Source organism: Melozone crissalis, unplaced genomic scaffold, assembly GCF_028551555.1.
Source record: "Melozone crissalis strain CALT ecotype California unplaced genomic scaffold, PUWL_Pcris_2 ptg000005l_1, whole genome shotgun sequence".
Taxonomy (NCBI): domain Eukaryota; kingdom Metazoa; phylum Chordata; class Aves; order Passeriformes; family Passerellidae; genus Melozone; species Melozone crissalis.
This window is the reverse complement of record NW_026535783.1, coordinates 57,016,352-57,035,895: the sequence shown is the minus strand read 5'-3', so window position 1 is coordinate 57,035,895 and position 19,544 is coordinate 57,016,352. Positions and strand designations below refer to the sequence as shown.

General features: G+C 35.2%; 1 protein-coding gene across 1 annotated transcript in view; it reads left to right on the top strand.

The window, feature by feature from the left end:
- RAB3C (RAB3C, member RAS oncogene family) overlaps positions 1 to 19,544 on the top strand; it is a 113,084-nt gene that overhangs the window by 39,554 nt on the left and 53,986 nt on the right. Inside the window, exon 3 of the mRNA XM_054283539.1 lies at positions 16,959 to 17,077. Within this exon, the coding sequence (XP_054139514.1) occupies positions 16,959 to 17,077 (119 nt within the window). The remainder of the gene's footprint in view (positions 1 to 16,958; positions 17,078 to 19,544) is intronic.

The window sequence follows — 19,544 nt, the reverse complement described above, 5'->3', positions numbered from 1 at the left end:
TATAGTAGAGTGGACGAGGGAGTGGATGAAGTGCCATAGGTAGTAAACAGAAGCTGGTTATGCTGTGGGGCTGTGCAATGCACAGCTCTTCTCAGTGCACTGAGGTGTGATGAACAGCCAGAGCAGAGCATCCAGCTGGCCATCCCCAAACTGACAAATGCTGTGCTGTCACGTATTGGCAGTGGCCTCCAGCTGGGACAAGAGATTCCGAAAATGAAGAGGGTAACTTTCAGCAGGCCTGAAGGCCTAAGATGCTGCAGTGGAGCTGAACCAGAAAGCCTCATCAGCAGGATGTTTGCAGATTCCCCTTCTGCTGATATGTCTTGAATTCACTCTGTAGCACATCCTCATTACTGTGGCTGGCAATTACTTTTTGAAGTTACTAATTTTCATGCTAAATTTTCAATTTTCAGCAACTTGGGTAAATGATTCTTTTGATTTTCTTGGAAATGCATGAGAATCCCCCTAAAAATATGCAGCATTTATGATCCTGGCCCCTGCTTAACTAAAAAGCTATTTGAATGTGATAGGTTTTTAATTGGCAAAGTCATGATTGATTCTTAAAAGCTTTGTAATGCAATATAATCTAATCTTTATCTAATTTTTGTTGAAGTTATAAATTGAATTGATATAGAGTGCATTTTTATATGCTAAATGTCAGAGGACATTAACTATGTTGTTGTGTCCTAATGACACAGATCCAATTCATAAGTTTATTTTGTATCGTATGTAATATATAAACCACAGATACTTATTAGATGCAAAACACATGATACTTGTTAGAAAAAATTATCTGTACTTACAGAAGTAAACACTTTTAACTGTATCTTTCATAAAATCTAGTGCTTAGTCCTATGTCAATTAATTTTTAATAATACTAGAAATTTTTTTTGTGTACTAATGAAATACCCATTACATATCTCTGAGAATTAAAGTAAGTAATATAATAGTGTCAGGCATCTTTTTTTTTTTTCAGTCAGACATTGTGTTGCAATTGCTTTCTTTATGAGGAAAGGATGGAATGATACTATGCAGCAGATTTTACTATTTTAGGGACAAATGAGTGCTGTACTAAGGATGTAGTCGCTTCTCAGAAGGAAAGTTGGAAGGGAAAAGAAAAACTGGCACAATTATAAGAGGTCTTGGATTTAACATTCTGTGTCACTCTACATGGATAATTCATTCAAGATATTCTGTGTTTCAAACACTCCACCTGGGAGGTATGCAGTTTACCTATTTCTTTGTTCTTTACAGATGAACAAGTTATAAATGCTCAAAGGAGCTTTAAGAGTCAAAGAGAAGACAGAGGGGAAAATACACAATGTTTAAAAGCAAAGTGTAGGAGTTGTGTTGAGCACTGAGAAAGAAAAAATGCAGCCTAAAGAGATTTTTCTAGCTTTAGTCTTCAGCATTCTGTTATACAAATTAGAGAATTAAAATATAAACAAACAATCCAACCTCCAAACAATTCTGAACTTTCTCAATTCAGTGAAGTTTTAATAAGAGACCACAATAGATTATGGATGATCTTAGGTCATCAGTCAGGACCCAAGATCATGTATTGTAACTAGTGCATCATGATCTCAGACCCTTGCTCAAACTTCCTGCCACACTTCCGTCAGTTCAGACTTCACTAGCCCTGATCATGCTGCCCAAGTCCTGGGGTGATGGTCAGCAGAGAAGAGAGATGTTTGAGTGTCATGAGTTGGAAGTATATCACCCATCTTAAACAGTATATTTCTGCCGTATATGCTTTCTTTGTTAAGATTTAGTCTAAAATATTCTATAAAAAATGGAATTTACATTTTTATGCTTGAATCTGTATACGTTGTTTTTTTTTTAAAGGAAAATTTATATTTAGTGTATAATTAAATATAATAGGTTTGTTATTAAACGCTTTTGTGGTACACATTATTGAAATGGACTTAATGAGTAATTTTCAGCAGTGTTTCCAAAGACTTGTTAATTCACAAGATGTTCTGATAAAATACAGGGTGACTCTGATGTTCTAGTTATTCTATTTTAGATAAGCATATGGCAAGTCTAATAAAAGATTTGAGGGCAGACAGTAATTTTTGTCGTTGGTAATTTTGCTCCAAGTTCAGTTAAATTGTTCTGTGAGATTAACATCCTTCTTGGGTGTATGAAGTGGATAAATTGAGTGCATTTTGTTTGAATTTGTGATTTAAAAATATTAATTAATTATTGCTTGAACTTAATATTTCTATACATTGCATAATAAAGTACATGTTTTACTTCATCCTGAACATCTATACTGGAACCACCTGAACCTGTTCAATCTTCTTGAACACCTAATGATGACTTACAGAGCTGTCCTCATTCACAGTTTTGAAGACTAAGTACCTAAAGTACTCAGGAACTCCTGTACATTAGAGAAGTGTGGTTTCACAGTTTTGGAGAACATATACTTCCTGCAGCATCCAGTAACTTTGATGCTGCCTGGCATCAAATAAAATGTAATGTGAAACCAAAAGGTTTCCAAAAGGTATCCATCTTAGACAAAGTTATGTGCCACAAAGAACATATTTTCATCACATTGAAAATTAAAAGGGGAGGAATGGGAAAAAATATCATGTGCTCCTCACATTCATTTGTTGCCCCTGCTCATCCATAAATGTGATTGTGAAATTCAAAGCAGTTTGGTTTAGGAAAATTATTAACTTCTGTTTGAGCTGTGTGCTGTGGGCTGAAACAGAGACCCCTGGGAGCCTATATGGAGACTCCTAGTAAACAACCCTGGCAAATTATCTTCAAAGCAACTATCTTTGAGTATGCTTACATGTGAAATGAGCAGACTTTTTTTCCCATCACAGTATAGTAGAGACTATATGTTAGGAAAAAGCCCCAACCCTCCTTTCTGGGATCAGTTCTCACTTTGATCTTTATTCAAGTCTCCCCTTTGGCTGTCAGTCTGCCTTTTCAGTCACAGAAGCATTTTGTCAGCTGATGGATGATTATTCAGTTATGTCTGCACAATGAAATAACATGTCCCACAATTTAATCAAATCAGGGTAGAAAAAATTTCCAGTTTTTATCTAGGATCAAAGAATATGTGGCTTAATGTCTGTAAATGCAATTTCCAGTTAATATGCTGGTCAGTACTAGAATCAGTGAACAGATTGCTGGGCTTTCTATTCAGGTTACAGCAAAGGCACAGTTTGCATCAAGGAAAAATACAAATCCACCCAAAAAAGGTGTCTTTTGCAATGAAAGAAGCCTGGAGAGGCATTGTAAAGGAACCTGTATTATGTTCTCTGCTGTGTACTTAAAAGCTGCTCTAGCAGGGGATTTATTGGCATGGCTTTTCAAATATTTTTAGTCTAATCTGTATTTGAAAAAGCGTAATTTAATTTGCTACCTTTTACACTTAACTTAAAAATTTCTTTGGTAAATAATATATGAATCCAAAATAATCCCAATGTCTTAGTATGCTTGCAGATCTGATTCACACTCCTGAATTTGGTTCTTCTGTTAGGTAATTCCTCTCTTTGTTTATAATTAATGTAAAGCAAATGTGTAAAGGAACAATTATAGAGAAGTGTATTTCCTTCTCCTCATGCTTTGAGGAGGTCAGTAAAAATTCTTGGACTGTAGACGCAAATTTGCAATGTGAAAAATTTGCTTTCTTCTTTCCTAACATAAAGGCGTTATATATAGGGCATGTTTACAAAAAAACCACACCTCTTTATATCACAATAGGAATACTAAATATTTATTATTTGTGTTATATACATATGGTCATATTATATGTATATATACTTATAAATTGCCATATGTACACATAGGGGCACTCACATTTGGGACTATATTTTTGACAAATTAGTAAACACCACTACTATTACTCCTCCTACTACTACTCTAAAACCACTATTATGTGAGAGTTATAAGAGGTTTTCCAGGAAGGAATGGAATAGAGATGTAGTAGAATATGATGGTTTTCGGGAAGCTGTCTCTTAATTTTACTGATATTTTAAATTATAGGAAAAATATCACAGTGTGTAAATTAAAGTAGAATTCTTGTGATCAGACATCCACTACTTCAATGTAGTCAGTGGTGCACTGTAGGCAGCAAAGCCCTTTCAAAGTTATTTACACTCAATTTGCTTTTAGACTGTTCTTTGACTGTATATAAGCCCAATTTCTGGTTTTGAAGTAGCTAGTGCTTTAATTTAGCTCTGATTATAATTACACTTGCTACAGATTTCACAGCTGGTCATTTTTTTGCTTCCATTAGACAGTAATTTCCTATTCCTTTATGATGCATTAAGACAGAATAATTCTGATCTCTGAAAGAACACCTGTCGTTCAAGAATCTCAGCAGAAAAATAACACTAATTATAGTTCATCATATATGATCTAAATCCTACCTCTAGAAATTATTTATACCAGAACATTTCATTTTATTGAAATATTTGCATTCAAAACTTCAAATAAACCGTGGCAATCATTCTGCCCACTAATAAATAAAAGAATTCTATAATATTTAGGAAGGAATTATGCATTTCACTCAGGCCCTTCTACCCTGACTAGTCTAAATTTCTTCTTTGTTTTGATATGGTATTTGATTTGAGCTCTTATGATGACATTGCAGTTTCAGGATGAATAGGATTCTATGCCTTCACTTATATCAGCATAAATGTTTTTGGTTTTTTCTAAATAGATAATTAATTTACAATTAAGGATTATGTTTTTCTGTCTTTAAATATACATTTTGTTACCAAAAATAAAATTAAGAATGGATATGGTGCAACTATGTATTTACAAAAGCAAGGAGACTTTTTTTCTCTGATTGTGTTCCTCTTGAAAATGTCATGTTAATTGATCTCATAATTAACTGTTTCACTTGCTTAAAAAACAAGGCAAAGGAAGATAAAGTTTGTTCTGTGAAATAAAAAACACTGTGAGCTCCTCAGAAAACTGAGAGATCTATCTCCTTGGATTCTAAAAGGATCTGTCATTTTTGGATCACACATTAGAAGTGAGTCATCAAAATAATTGCATAAATTCTCAGGTGTAAGGTGGCGGAGCATCTCAGGCCTTTGTGGATGGTGTGATTTATAAGGCTGTAAATGTGAACCCCAAACCAGACAGCAAAAGGCATGTTTTCCATGTCCAAGAATGTCTTTCAGGAAATGTTTTTATGATTCTTGTACTCCCTGGATCTCTATAGCCTTTGACATATTTCTAGAGAGAGTTATTTTAAGATTTTGGCCAGTAATTCCTTGATGGACTTTGATCCAATTACCTGCTGTAATAAAATCTTTCACACAAACATAAATTTCAGCAAAAGTTGATTTGAGTAGTCCAGCATTTTCCAGTGAAATAACCTTGCATCAATAATCCCAACTGCTAGTATTATTTCTTCAGTTAATTTAGCAGTAAAATAATGAACTTTTTATGTGATCTATTTCATTTCATAATAATAATAAATCTCATTATTTACTGTCTGTGAGTCACAGCAAACTGTTATTCATATGTAAAAAGTAAAGATGTTAATCACTTCTAAATGATAAAGAATTAGGAACTTCACTTTTTTTTCTGAAATTCTAAATGTAAAATATTAGTTTTTCATATTTTGTTAGCCATCACCTCTGTTTCTTTACCTATGTCTAAAAAATTAGATTTTCTTAGAAGTCCAAGGAGTACTGTTAGCTCATCTAATATTTGTGATTATCTAATCCAGAATGTGATTACTGTTCTAGTCATCATCCAGAAAAGCACCTGAAACTTGAATTTCTTATAAAAATTACTTCTCTTCATCAAGATTTTTGGAAATGTCTCTTTATCAAAGTGTATCAGCCTACCTATGCATTTATAAAGTTTGTGACATACTTTTCGGTTAAGAATCAGTCCATATTCTCTTGCCAGGTTCCATGGACACTCCTAAAACTTCAAAGGCTTTTCCTTGAAGTGTAGAGGTCTTGCTGCTGTTTTGTTTGCCTGGTGCTTTTTTAAATATAAATATAGGAGGAAAATTTCCTAGTTAATAAACTTCACCTTTGATACCTTTTATTTGCTTCACTTATTGCTCAGTCTATTGAAGAAACTCTTAATAATATTTCCTTCTCTCCTAGAGATGAGGTCCATACCCCCAAACCTATCAGTGTTTGAGAGTCATTTGGACAATGCTCATTAGATCATGCTGTAGCTTTTGGACAGGCCTGAGATGCTCAGACAGTTGTACAGTCTCTTTCAACTGAAATTTTCTTGGGACCATCCCTTCCAAATGAAATTCCTTTCGCCTTTTTCCCTTTCCCTTTCCCTTTCCCTTTCCCTTTCCCTTCCCTTCCCTTCCCAGGCTTGGCAGTTACACTTTCTGGTAAGATTGTGGTTTTTTTCTCCAAAGTTTGATTTTAAAATTACAAAGTCATTAGAATTGCTAAATATGCTTATGCATATGCTAGGCACGCAGCTCTCAAACAGTCTGACCTAAAAGAAAAAGAGAGACCAAGGGCCAAATTAAACAGCAATTTAGATGATATCTGATTTAATTACGCCACTTTATGACAGAATTCCCTACAAAGAGAATGCAAATATAAGGACACTGTACTTGAAATAATTCAAGATTCATAGATTAATCACCTCTGATGTATTTAACTTCTTTTTATAACTCACTCTTTAATAATTTACTGTTTTAAACCATAACAAAATAACAGACATGATTGGTGTGTGTGCATTAAACAGTGTCAGCTGCTGACACATTTTCATGCTCGATAACTATTTTCTTGTGAGGAAAACCTGTGCTCTCTTCACCTACATGTCTCTCACCAAATATCGGGACAATAGAGAAGTGTTCTAAGCATGACCTTTGGATATGCAGCCATAGTTCAGAAGTATTTATTGACAAGCAAAAGAACAAAATGTCCTTTTGTTTTGGATGAAAATGATATATTTTTGCACAAAACCCCACTCTCACATAATGTAGTAGATTAAATTGTTGGATCTATTTGACATCTTTAAACTTTCTTTACTTAGTGAAGAGATTTTAGGAGTGCTTATAGTGTATCTAAGAGTTCCATCTTGCTTTGATGAGACTTTTTTTTTGTGACTTCGATCCAATTTAGAGTTTCCCCAAACTGGTAGATAAATCTTACATGTAGATAATTCTGGTAGCATATTGATAACAAAAGTATCTTTATATTATAGCGAATGTGTCCTCTTAGTTCTAGCACAAGGAAACCAAAATAGTTAAGGATAAGCAAAAAGTGTTTTCCAGCATCTTGAAAGATTTGGTAATTAAAGATTGGCTTTGAAAGAACTAGAGTAGTCATTCCAAGTCTAAAAGACTTGGAGCCAGATTCGTGGTCTTTCTTAAATCGTGTTTGTGTCAATAGCTGTCTGAAAGCCATGGTGGACTCCTGTGCAGTAAAAAAGGGATAACAAACTGTTGGAAAACAAAGGATTCAAAAGTGGGAGAGGTTGGTGGAGAGAGTCCTTAAAACACACCTCTCAATAGCTCTGAGTCAGTGGAGGGAACAGTCCCAGGAAATACATGAAGGAACTGTGTTGCTGGTGGACAGAGGGTGGTGCATTCTGTGCTTTGGATGCATGACTGGTGAGGTTGTCCAGAAAATAACAAGTGCTTTTTCAGCTGAGCCTTAGAACATAAAATACCTGCCTAAGGTCTGATAAATAAAGAACTTCCAGAATTTCCTTTGGTATCTTTATGCTTTCCCCAGGAAACAATGGTGCCACAGACGGAGAACATGCAGAAGTTACCTATAGATCCTCCTACTAGGAATCTTCCAGACAGCTCTAAAGCAGCATTTTGTTCTCAAGGTAGAAAGAAGCTGTTGTAGCACTCTAGCACTGTAGCCCAGTATTTTTATTCTAAAGCACAAAGTTCTGCCTTTTAGCAGCCCTTATATAAGTTCTGGATGGATTGGACTTCTGCCATGCCTGAACCCTTCAATAAATAATGCATTTCTAGTTTTTTAATTAAAGTGGGCAAAATGTGTCTAGTTCTGTGTTGCAAATTGTCTCCTTTTGGTTTTATAGATTTTAAATTCAAAGAAAATATTGTAAAAGTACAAGTTCATAGTAATTCCAGTGAGCCTTTAAAAATGTTTTTAAACTTAATATTCTGACTTGAAGTGCATTCATTTACTCCTGGGGAGGTTTGGAAGGTTATTAATATTTAATAGGAATGTTTCTGTAATTTGTTCCCAATGAGAGAAACTTCACTGCAGATTTAAACAGAGAGGCTTATCACAAGAAAGAGTAGAGGTGGGGAGAGAGTTTCTGGCAAGAAGGCTTGGTTTATGGTTTTCAAATGTCCTTTTTACTATGAGGTCATTTTTCTCTTAGAGTTGGAGTGTTATAAGACAGTGCTTCTAAAAAACATCCAGAACAAAATATGCTAAGCTCACTGTTGCAATGAGGAAAGAGTTATTTTCTTAGCTCTCAATAGCCAAGTGGTGCTGTTAGCTAATCAGGGCACGAATATTTGCATAATATTGTAATATGATGGTACTATTATGGAAATTTTTTCAGTGCAATGAGCCACTAACATAGAACTGTTATCAAAATGGCTGGTCAAACTTTTTGCTATCAGTGGATCCTAATTCATCCTGAATAATAAGGGTAAGTTAATTAAATATGAATAATGAATATTAATAGAGAAAGCTGTTAAAGATGCAGAATAGGAATGAATAACAAGGGGAAGAGAAAGATGAAAGGTTATTATTTTGTGAATAAATGTTCTAGAGAAAAGCAGTTAATCAAAAAGATTTGTAAGTATATATCAAAGTATAGAAATGGGAAGAACAGTATACTCTGGCATTCCAATATCCCTCAACATTGTTTTTATATGATAATAGTCAACTTGTCTCTAAGACTGTTAACTTCTAATATAGATCAGTGATTTTTTTCTGCTCACTGCTAAATGAAAGGCATCTATGCCTTTGTATGTTTCATCTGTGGATGAAACAGCTCTACTTCTTATTCTTCTAATAGGAATAGACGTAGGTCTCACAGCATTGGGAATGACCTTTCCAGCCATACCCATCCCACTGTGTAACTGCCACTGTTTAGTGTCCAAGTTGCCACATACACTCCTGGAGTTTAAGGACACTTTCTCTAAAGTCTGAAGGTTGTCTGTACTTGAGTATAAGGTTTTTAAGATTACTGTTCCTTGTAATGTTATCACAGGTCTTATATTTCTTCTTCTTTTCATTGAAATGCAGGTTAGTCTGATCAGCTTAGGCCTTTCCAAAATTCAATGCAATTTCAGTATTCTGAAATTATTTTGGGTTTAGCAAATATTTTATTGATAATACATTAATTTCAGTTTATATTAAAAGTTTTGTTGGTTTTTTTTCATTATGCACCAGGACACATTTTTGGTATCTGAATGTAAGAGCTGAAAAGAATAAAAAAACATTGCTGTTCTTATACAATCTGAGGACTGGGAGCAGGAGTTTTAAAAAACAAAACATGACAAAACTAAGAATATCACATTTTTTTCATGTGCTGCTTCCCAAATGGTAATGACTGCCTGTAAAACAAAGATAGTTGTTACAACTTTGTTGATTTGGATTGTATAAACCATTTTGTTTCAGCATGGTTCTCTGTTGCTTCATTATTTTACTGGAAAAGGTGAGGAAATTTTTACATTTTGATTTACAAGTGTTTCAAAATAATACAAATAGAAAGTTATCTCTTTTTTTTCCCTGTAGATGTGATGACAAACTGCATTTCAATATCCATTTACCCTTTAATGTGACTCTTAAATATACTTGCTACATGAAGTGTATTACTACTACATGGTACTACTACTACATGAAGTGAAAATTAGATTTTATAAGGTCATTATTTCCACTATGTGGTTTTGGTAGTAGTATATAACCCTTGATTTTGTAACACTTGTCATAAAATACAAAAAAACATAAATATCTTGAAAGCAAAAGCTGAGCCTTTCCAAAAAGAAATTCTTCTTAAAACTTAAAAGGAACTTTGGTAAAAATATAAAGGGGTATTTTAATTTGTTTTGCTTTTATGGATAATGCCAAGTTCTACTGATCCAATGCATGCCCAAAGATGGGGAAGAAGCACAGGAGGAATTAATCCTCACATCCAGCAAATTAGGACAGATGACAGTCAAAGTGAAGACAGGATAAAGCTACGGCCTGTGGTGGGAAAAGAGGGGGCCATGCACTGAAATGGCACCAGGGTTCAAAAACTGAGGTCAGAACTGATGGCAGCTGAGGTCAAGTTCCACTGGGCTAGAAAGGAGACAGTGCCACACTGCTTTCCTCAATTTTGTGCGTCAGGAAGGCATGATAGCTGATCTGCAGAGAATGGACGTATATGTGAATCTTAAAAGTAAAGGAGAATAATGAACAGGAAAGAAGAAAAACAGTAAATTTAAAATTATATTAATTTCAGGTGCAATGAGCAGCTCCACAGATGGAGGAAGTTAATATATCAGTAAAATACTTTTCCAGTGCCAGTTCTTCTAGCAGGGCATTCCTCCTTTCTAGGAGCCAGTGTCTCAATGCAGGCTCTGCTGTACCTTTGTCCTGCCAGCCCCTCGGGCCCCTTTTTGCCAGGCACATTGGAATAATATCTCTCCCCACTGCTCTGATCCCAGATATTTCCAGCTAGCCATGCCATGTTCCTGCATCCTTCCTGTTTGAGGAAGGAGCTGTCAGCTCTGATTTTGTGGCGAGTTATAAGGGTTAGCACATAAGGTTTGCGGATATGTATTGGCAAGCTCAGTAGCTGGCTTTTCAAGCTCCAAATGCTTGTATATATTTCTACAAACACATGTGTGCATTCACTGTTACAGTCATATATTTATACAACTATAAATACGTGTGTGTGTATATATATATACACATATGAATATAAAAGGCAGACTTCCAGGGAGACAAAAGCCATGAGAAATTTGGAAAGAGCTGCTGACAGAGAATAGGTACATAAACAAAGACTGAATTGACAATACACTGTGTTACATCTTTTTTATTGTACTTTAGCTAAAATAAGTGTTTTGAATATGTGTGTTTTCCTTTCCTTGTTGTAAGTGCTCACCTGCCTGTATTTCTATGTGCGTGTTTGTTGAGAAACAGTGCTCCTGGGATAATCAGCTCCTCCTGCTCCAGCAGCTTTTCTCCCTGTCCTCTTTCTCTGTGCCCTGCCCAGTTGCTTCTGATATAAACCCACAGCTGCTGTTCCTGGGTGTTATCTCAATAGGATTTTTGCAGAGATCCTCTTTTACTCCTCCTTGAATAACTTTTTTGATTGTTGATTGGTTTTTTGTCTGTTTTTATTTTTTGGAGTTTGTTTGTTTGTTTTGCGGTGAAATTTTTTTTTTAGTTGGTTCTAAGGAGTGGGGGGTGAATATTTGGCTTTTGGGGTTTCTTTTGATGGTTTTTGATTGATTGGCTGGCTGGTTGGGAGGGGTTATGGTTTGTCGTACTTTTATTTTTATCCTTTTTTTTCCTGAGACTCCAGAAATACCTTAGGAGAGATGAGAAAAATTAGAGAACTACATAATCTCTTTGATTGAGTATATAAATCACCTTAAGGTAGCAACAGCAGGAAAGAAAAATGAAACTTGTTAGGGAGCTAAGGTTCTTGATTGCTGTGCCAGTTTTCTTTACCTTCTAAGAGTAATTTGAATAAGAAAAATTTGGCCTGCAAATTGAGGATTCACCCAACTCATATTTCTAATTTTATCTTTCTGTTTGCCTTGCCTTCAAATGATGTGGATGTATAAACACCACCCAAGAAATCCTTCTCTACTCGTGCCAGGTTTATGGCACATAGAACAAGCTGTATTACGATATGAGTAAAACTTGTAGTGTGAAAGGGGATCTAAATAAGATATTTGTATGTTTGGCATACAGAACAGAAATGCAGAGGCACAGAATCACTTAAGCATGCTAAGAAATAAATTTTTGTTTTGCAGGCTGAACTCTCATGACAGGCTCATTAAAAGTTCCTGCTGCCAAATGCTGTTTGTTTCCACCTTCAGAACAGCCAATGTTAATAATGAGCAACTCCCCTTGCAAGTTATTTGCATAAAGTATTGTTCCTGTCAGTGGTGCAGTGCTAGGTGAGGGTGAGAGGGAGGGCACACAGCAGATGAATTCAAGTGCCTGATTTAACCCATTGCAAAAACACTGGTGTAGTCTAAGCTGGTATGGAACATTCTTGATGAAATCTAGCTTAGCAGCACTTGACAGTAGGAGGGGTTTACTTCTGTTGAGTTAGATAACCGTACTTTGCAAGTAGGATATACAATATCCAGGATTACTATCAGAACCTTAGTTTGTATTTTGAGATTTTCCAGCCCCCTGAACTCTTAACTTCATGTGAAACATATGATTTCCTCTTGAGTCAGCCAGCTTCCTCTCCTCAAGTGTTTCTACTTTCACAGATGGCTATTACATGATATCTCTCCATTCCTCTGGGAACATTGTCAGCAGCTGGTGCATTCCCCATACAATAAAGCCTCCAATTATATAGCAGTTCCACGGAAACAATCAGAATCATGGCATGATTAAAGAGAGGAGCACAGGACAAACACTGATTCATGTAGTTACTGTATAAACATCAGATCTTTGCTTTTTGTTTCATTGTATGTCAAATTCCACAGCTTTCAGTTTAACTCAAATGAAGAGCTAAGGTAATATGGAATTATTTTTCTGCCTATCATTTGATACATATATGATCAGGAAGAATGAAAGGAGAGTTGGCCAAAAGCGTACCAAATTGGTATCTTCATTAAGAGGCAGAACCACATATTTGACATTCAATCTATACCTCTACTGTTCTTCTTTCCCTTCTACAGATGTATGTGCCCTGTTCAAGACTTTTACTGGTCCTTTTAGCTATTGAATCACTCGCAAAAAACAATGAATTTTTTAAATATGAAATCATATATATTGGGATCTGGAGCACAAAAATATTTGCAGATGACTAATTTCTATTATACACTAAAAAAATCAATTAAGAAAAGAAGTCCAACAAAGCATACTATAGGCATCAAAACATGAAAAGGAAATCTGTGCAAGTATCAGAGTCTTCCAAATAATCAAGACTGTGGGCTATTAGCTAATGTGCTATTTCAATGCACAATTGTATGGACAATTTCTGAAGTACTGTGACCACTAAACCTTATAATAATGTGATTTATTAATTAAAATCTGATGCTTACTAAAAAGATCCACAAAGATAGGATCAGCTAACCAGAAGTGAATGGAATAGTGTAGCTGAATTAAAATTGAATTTATGAAAGTGAATGTAATATTTGAAAATATTTATTGTAGCTGCTGAGTTTTCTCTGTGTGTGTGTGTTTTGTCTAAGATTTCTAAAATACTTTTTTTTGTCATTTGTGTGTGGTAGTTTTCATAAAGCATTCCCTCACCCTCATTCATGCCTCTCTGCATTTCCGCTCATTTAATGAACAATCATCTGTTCTTACCAAACATTAACCACATGAATGAAGAAGACACCAACATGATATATGTGTCTTGTTTTCAGCTCATCAAAGATAAAAATGAACTGCCTTGTTTAAAATGCCAGTCAATAATATTCTTCCTCGGGCTTATTTTATTTCATTTGCTTAGAAATAAACATCAGTCAGTGGAAGTACAGATGCTGTATTTTAGAATTTAAATCTAAGAAGACAGACATCTTAGACCAATTCTATGGTCTTGCCAAATAGACTAAGAAAACATAGCAGCAGACAGTGACCATACCTGAATTGGAAAAGGTTTTCTTCAAGTACAAGTATATAACAGTATCTGAGGATACAATCATTGTGATGTATAACTAGAAATACGATAAAATTGGGAAATCAATTCTTTTCTGCTTAGTTCTTCCATAAGAATAAAAGCTAATAAACAGATGTACATAATATTATCTGTTTGAAATAAACAAAATTAGTGTAGTAAAATATAATATTTAATGTGAAAGTTTATTATTTTTCTACTATACTATCTCTCCTGTCAAATGGTATTTAAGTTCCTTGATGATCATATGAAAGGACCTATCCTTAGGGCAGTTATGAAGATATTCTTGTCTGAATACAAAGAACATGCTTATGAATGTGTGGGACATGAAAGTTGTGACACATTGGTTATTTATATTTGAGTTCATTTCTTGCATGGCCCTAAAAACTTTACTGCATAAATTTCTCATTTGGTCTATTAAAATTTTAATTGCTTCTCCATAGGAAGTGAATATAATATAATACAAAGAAGAATGTGATTATCTGTATTTGGAAATCATATACTCCCCTTTATTAATGGTCATCCATCTATGTCATGTATACTGAAATATAACTTTAGAAAATCTTTTTATATCATCCTATTAACTTAGCATTAGCTATGAATTTAGAATTATGAATTAGAATTTGAGAACAACTCCAAATACCTAGTTCCTTCCCAGACTGACAAACCTGAGTCTAGACAAAGATCTTCTGTCCCAAAGTCAGTATGTGTTTGGATCTTCATCTGCAGCTTCCTGCCCCTTTGTGTAAAATCATTTAAGGATTTTATCATCTTGGTTTGGTATCCTTTAAACTAATTTTTAATTTTCCTTATTTATTTTTATAATCAAGAGTTCTGAAGCCCACCCTACGTGGCTTTACACTGAACAGAAAATAGTTGGTGTCTGGGACAGAAAGCATCATTGACTAATGACTTTATTGCTAGGACTTTTCACTCTTATCTGCAGGTGGGCTTCAGTGGAAACTACCCAGAGCAAAATAAAACTGTCTTCAGTAAGAGTGGCCTCCTGCTTTTCACACTATCATACATTCTAATCAAACATGTCTCTAACTAAAAAACAAGCAAATAGACACAGATAAATTTGAAAATCCTCTCCTGCACAGGCTGAATGCTTGCTGTGGGCCATATTTTGTGTCTGTGCATCCCAGATGTTTTCTCTAATCAAAAAAAAATCAAATAAATGAAACCAACAACTACAAAAAACCCCACAAACCAAAACAACAAACAAAAAAAAAAAGTGGAAAAATCCCACTTTTTTCATAAATGAAATATGCACAGGTTTAGTGCACATGTTTATATTCAGGGACACCAGAACATCTGGGAGCAGCTATCCAAGCTCCATACCACAGCTGTTAGAGGCTCAGGCTGTTCAGAGCATAAACAGAAACAGTTTAGATCTGTCTGGCCTTTCCCACAGAGATGTAACCAAACTTCATGTGAGACCTGCTGAAGTCTAACTACTACTTTAGCTTTCCATCTTGAATCACTGAAAACTGCATCAAAGCAGCACTTACTGTATTCCAGGATGAACAGGAATCATATATTCTACCTAATGTTGTTAGTTTCAGTTATGACCTCGGGTTTTTTTTTTAAAATCTAAAAGTCTTTTCTGTTGCATGTGGAATCTCCTTTTATTATTTTATTAGTTTATGAAATAGATTATATATATGCAGAAATGGAGGCCTACCTAACCTATTTTTCTTTTGTTCACAAGGAAGTACTTCTAGACTGGAAACTGTTTCAGAAAACATACCAAATATGTTTGTTACTGGTTAGTCTTCTTTGTAGAAAGACAAATTAAATGGATTTATCTGTTTAATTTTCTAGCTATTGAAAGAACATTGGAAATAATTATATTAATTTTCACAGTTTGTTAAAATTGAATGTGCACAGATGATCTCTTAATTACAGGATTGCACTGAAATATGTTTCCTGTAGTGCTATTAATATTAATGGCTTAAAATATTAAATAGATAGGTTGGAACATGAAATAGTTATGTATTTCCTGTATTTCAATTATTGCTGTTATGTCTAAATTTTAGTGCAGACATAGGTGGTTGTGTTACAGAAGCAGAGAATACTTAGGGTTGGGAAAGACCCCTGGAGATCATTCTGTGCAACCCCTGGGCCAGTGTGGGGTCCCCCAGAGCAGGTGACACAGGAAGACATCCAGGTGGGGGTTGAGCATCTCCTGAGGGAGGGAGCCTCCAAAACCACCCTGGGCAGCCTGCCCCAGTGCCACCCTCAATGTAAAGAAGTTCTTCATCAAGCTGAGGTGAAACTTTTCATGCTTAGTTTATTTATGGCCATTGTTCCTTGTCCTGTCACTGGGCACCACTGAAACGAGTTTGGTACCATCTTCTTGCCACCTGTCTTGAAATATTTATATTATATTAATAAAAGCATTAATGAGACCTGCTGCCAGCCTTTTTTTCTCTAGACTAAACACTATTCTGGATATTGCATTAAATATATTAAAAGCTAGTTGCTACCCTGAAAAGTTTTTAATGGAAATAAGGAAAGCAAGGAGTAGGAGACAAGACTTATATTTACACATTTCTTGCTTTAAAGACAGTTGATTAAGATGAGGGAGAAAACTGGGTTGAGGTAAGGGACTGATAGCAATTTTTTTTTTTTTTTTGCCAGATATCATCCTTGTTTTAAGAGCACTGCCATACAGTCTTTTTTCTTTTTTATTTTTTTGGTCAGCAAAAAGCTTGTTGGTGCTCACTGACATGAGCACCTGTGGAATAAAATTACAAGAACAGAGCAATTAGCAATTGCCTTTTTGTTCCAGATATTTCCTGGCTTCGGGAACCATCCCTTTCTGTAATGAAGGTCCTAAGGATGCTATTTTGTTCCAGCATTTTATCGAGATTTTACTTTTGTCACACTGGAAAGGTACAAGGCAGGATCAGAAGAGAAAGTTCTTACCCAGCTCTCAGGGTGAATAAAATGAACCACTAATGATTCAGAATATTTGGGCTGACAGGGGTCCATGCCTTTCTGCTGCTCTACACTCTACCTTCATAACAGAGTTGATATGTCCCTCCTGTTATGATCCAGTGCAGAGTTCTCCTATTTCTACTTATTCTCAGGATTACAGAGCTGTACAATAACTCTTGCTTTTCTATAAAAGAAAAAAAAAAGTTGTCAATTTATGTGCAATGTAAAAATTTTGTTTGTTATTGTTTCAGGACACAGCAGGCCAGGAGAGGTACAGAACAATTACCACAGCTTACTACCGGGGTGCAATGGGCTTCATTTTAATGTATGACATCACAAATGAAGACTCTTTCAATGCTGTGCAGGATTGGTAAGTAAAAATTGGAATTTATATTAAATAAATACTCAGAGAGTATGTATGTTATCACTTATCTGCTGTGATAGTGTAAATTGTTTTGGAAGACTTCCAGTTAAATGCTCAAGCATTCCTATACCTGAATATATGGTGGTGGGGTTTTTATCAATCAGGAAAGACAATAAATATTTTAAAATGTTTTGCATATAATTAATTGTAACCATTGTGTTTTCTCTAATTTCAGTTCATGTCCAATATTGATACTACTAAAACCAGAAATATGCTAATATGGAGATTAACTGCTGAGATACCAGAAAGTGTTTCCATACTTCATGGAATAAAATGAGATACCATGTTTGAGCATAATTTTTGAATTTAATTTTTTTATCTGTAGCTACATATACATTGCTCTGTCCATCCTGTTAATCTTAAGTGTTGAAGTGAGTGAACTTTATCAGAATAGCAGAATCCCTAGAGTGGATGGAATTTGTATTACCTGGTGTTATGTGAATGTACAGATGTCTCCATGAAAGTGGAGATATCCTTTTAATCACATGAGTCAGTCAGCATCCAGGAAATTTAAAATCTTTTTTAAGTAAAGCTAACATAAAAGGAAAGCCAGAGTTTCCTTCAGTGATTTTTTTTTTCCTTTATGAATTATTTTAATATCCAAAACCCTCTCAGCAGTTTTCTGAGTGATATGAATAACATTTGTCATGTCTGCTCCACATGCTGGCTTGCATATAGTTCCCACAAGACAACTGAGTTTGAAAGAGGATTTTGTTTTGAGTTTGTGTGGTTTGTTCAGTATGTTTATTTGGCTTTTTAAAATTTATTTTAAGATATGTTCTAGTGTGTACTTCTTTCAGGACAGACAAGCTCAGAATTCAAACTTAAAATGTAATGATGCTGTGATGCCTGTTTTTAACAGAAATTATTGCCCAGCATTAAGCCATCCAAGAAAAATAATTTTCTCTCTTTCATACTCTTCTAATTACCATTGTGGTAGAAGGTGTCACCAAACCCATGGAACACTTTCCCTCTCCACACCTAGTATTTTTCTTGGTCTGTATAAGATGAGATTGGTCATTTATCACTCTGAAAATAATAACTGAAAACCTTAGCTTGACTCTGCTGCAGTGAAATGGGACCTTGGGTTGACTAACACTTCCCATGTAAGCACCAGGGATGTAGTCATTTACAGCCCTCCAGAGGAAAGGGCCAACTCCGGACTGTGTCCCATCATTTCTTCATCAAGTTATCTGTATGCCTCTACAGAGGCATATGTGTGAGCAACTCCTTCCATTTTTGAGAGAATCTATAAGCTTGCATGAGTAGTATAGATTGAGTAATTATCTTTAGACAATTGACTGTATCTGAGTGGAGTCTCTGTTTGATACTTCAAGAGGAAGGAACCTTTGCTCTCCCTGAGTTATGACAAAGGGATGTTTTCCCCATGCTTTTCAAGCTGGAAACATGGTATAAGTACTTGCTATTACACATTTGTGACTACAGCTCTGTTCAACAGCATAAGACACCTCCTAGCAGGAGGTGGCTAAAAGTGTTAATTCATAGATCCTGCTGCAAAAGCTTAACAAAAACATGAAATCAAGGAGAACACCAATCTCCCATCTGAACCTGCAGATGTGACTGCCAGTGGCACTGCTTTCTGGCCCTGCCAGATGAAGCACCTTCTTGCTTTGTCCTATTTTTCATTGTCCATTGGCTGATTCTATTCTAGCACTGGGTTGATAATGTCTTGTCTGGGACCAGCTGTGTTCTGAAAATTTCATTGTCCCATCTCCAGGCAAACCAGATGGCATACCATGTATTATCTCTCTTCCTCTAACACAAAGACTCCTTTCATAGCAAATGTAAATATGAATACTTATTATTAATTTTCCCACCTGTTTGTTTTCCACTCTCCTAGATCTGTTATGTTTGGCACTTTTTCTCTCCTGGTAAAAAGTAACTAGGCTTCATGCTAATTAAAAAGAAAAAAGTCACTGTAAAATAAGACAAGAAAATATTTTAAAGCTATGGAGTTCTTAAATAGATTAATTATGAAATATGATTTTCCAACCAGTTTTATCTAGAAGTTTTATAAAGAGTTGACAGCTCTTGCAGAAATTTGGTAGAAAGAAAGGATTGCAGTATTATGTGTCGAGAGCTACTGAGAAGTAATCTGCATGATGAAAGGAATGACAGATATGCTGAGTGCCTCACTTGTCAGGATGAGACATAGATTTGCCTGTTATTTGTATTTTTAATGTCATAAGCTCAGTTGCTGTTCTGCTGTTCTTCCTTTTTTTCATTACTCCCATCTCACAGTTCATAATTAATTTTGATCAGCCCTGGCTTCAATTTTTATAGTAATTGCACAGCTTGCTTCTGAATGTGAGAAAAATTAAAGAAAACTGGCACTTACCAATGCTGCAGAAAAGCAAGCGTGGCCATGTGCAGGTATCTATGTTTTTCTGAA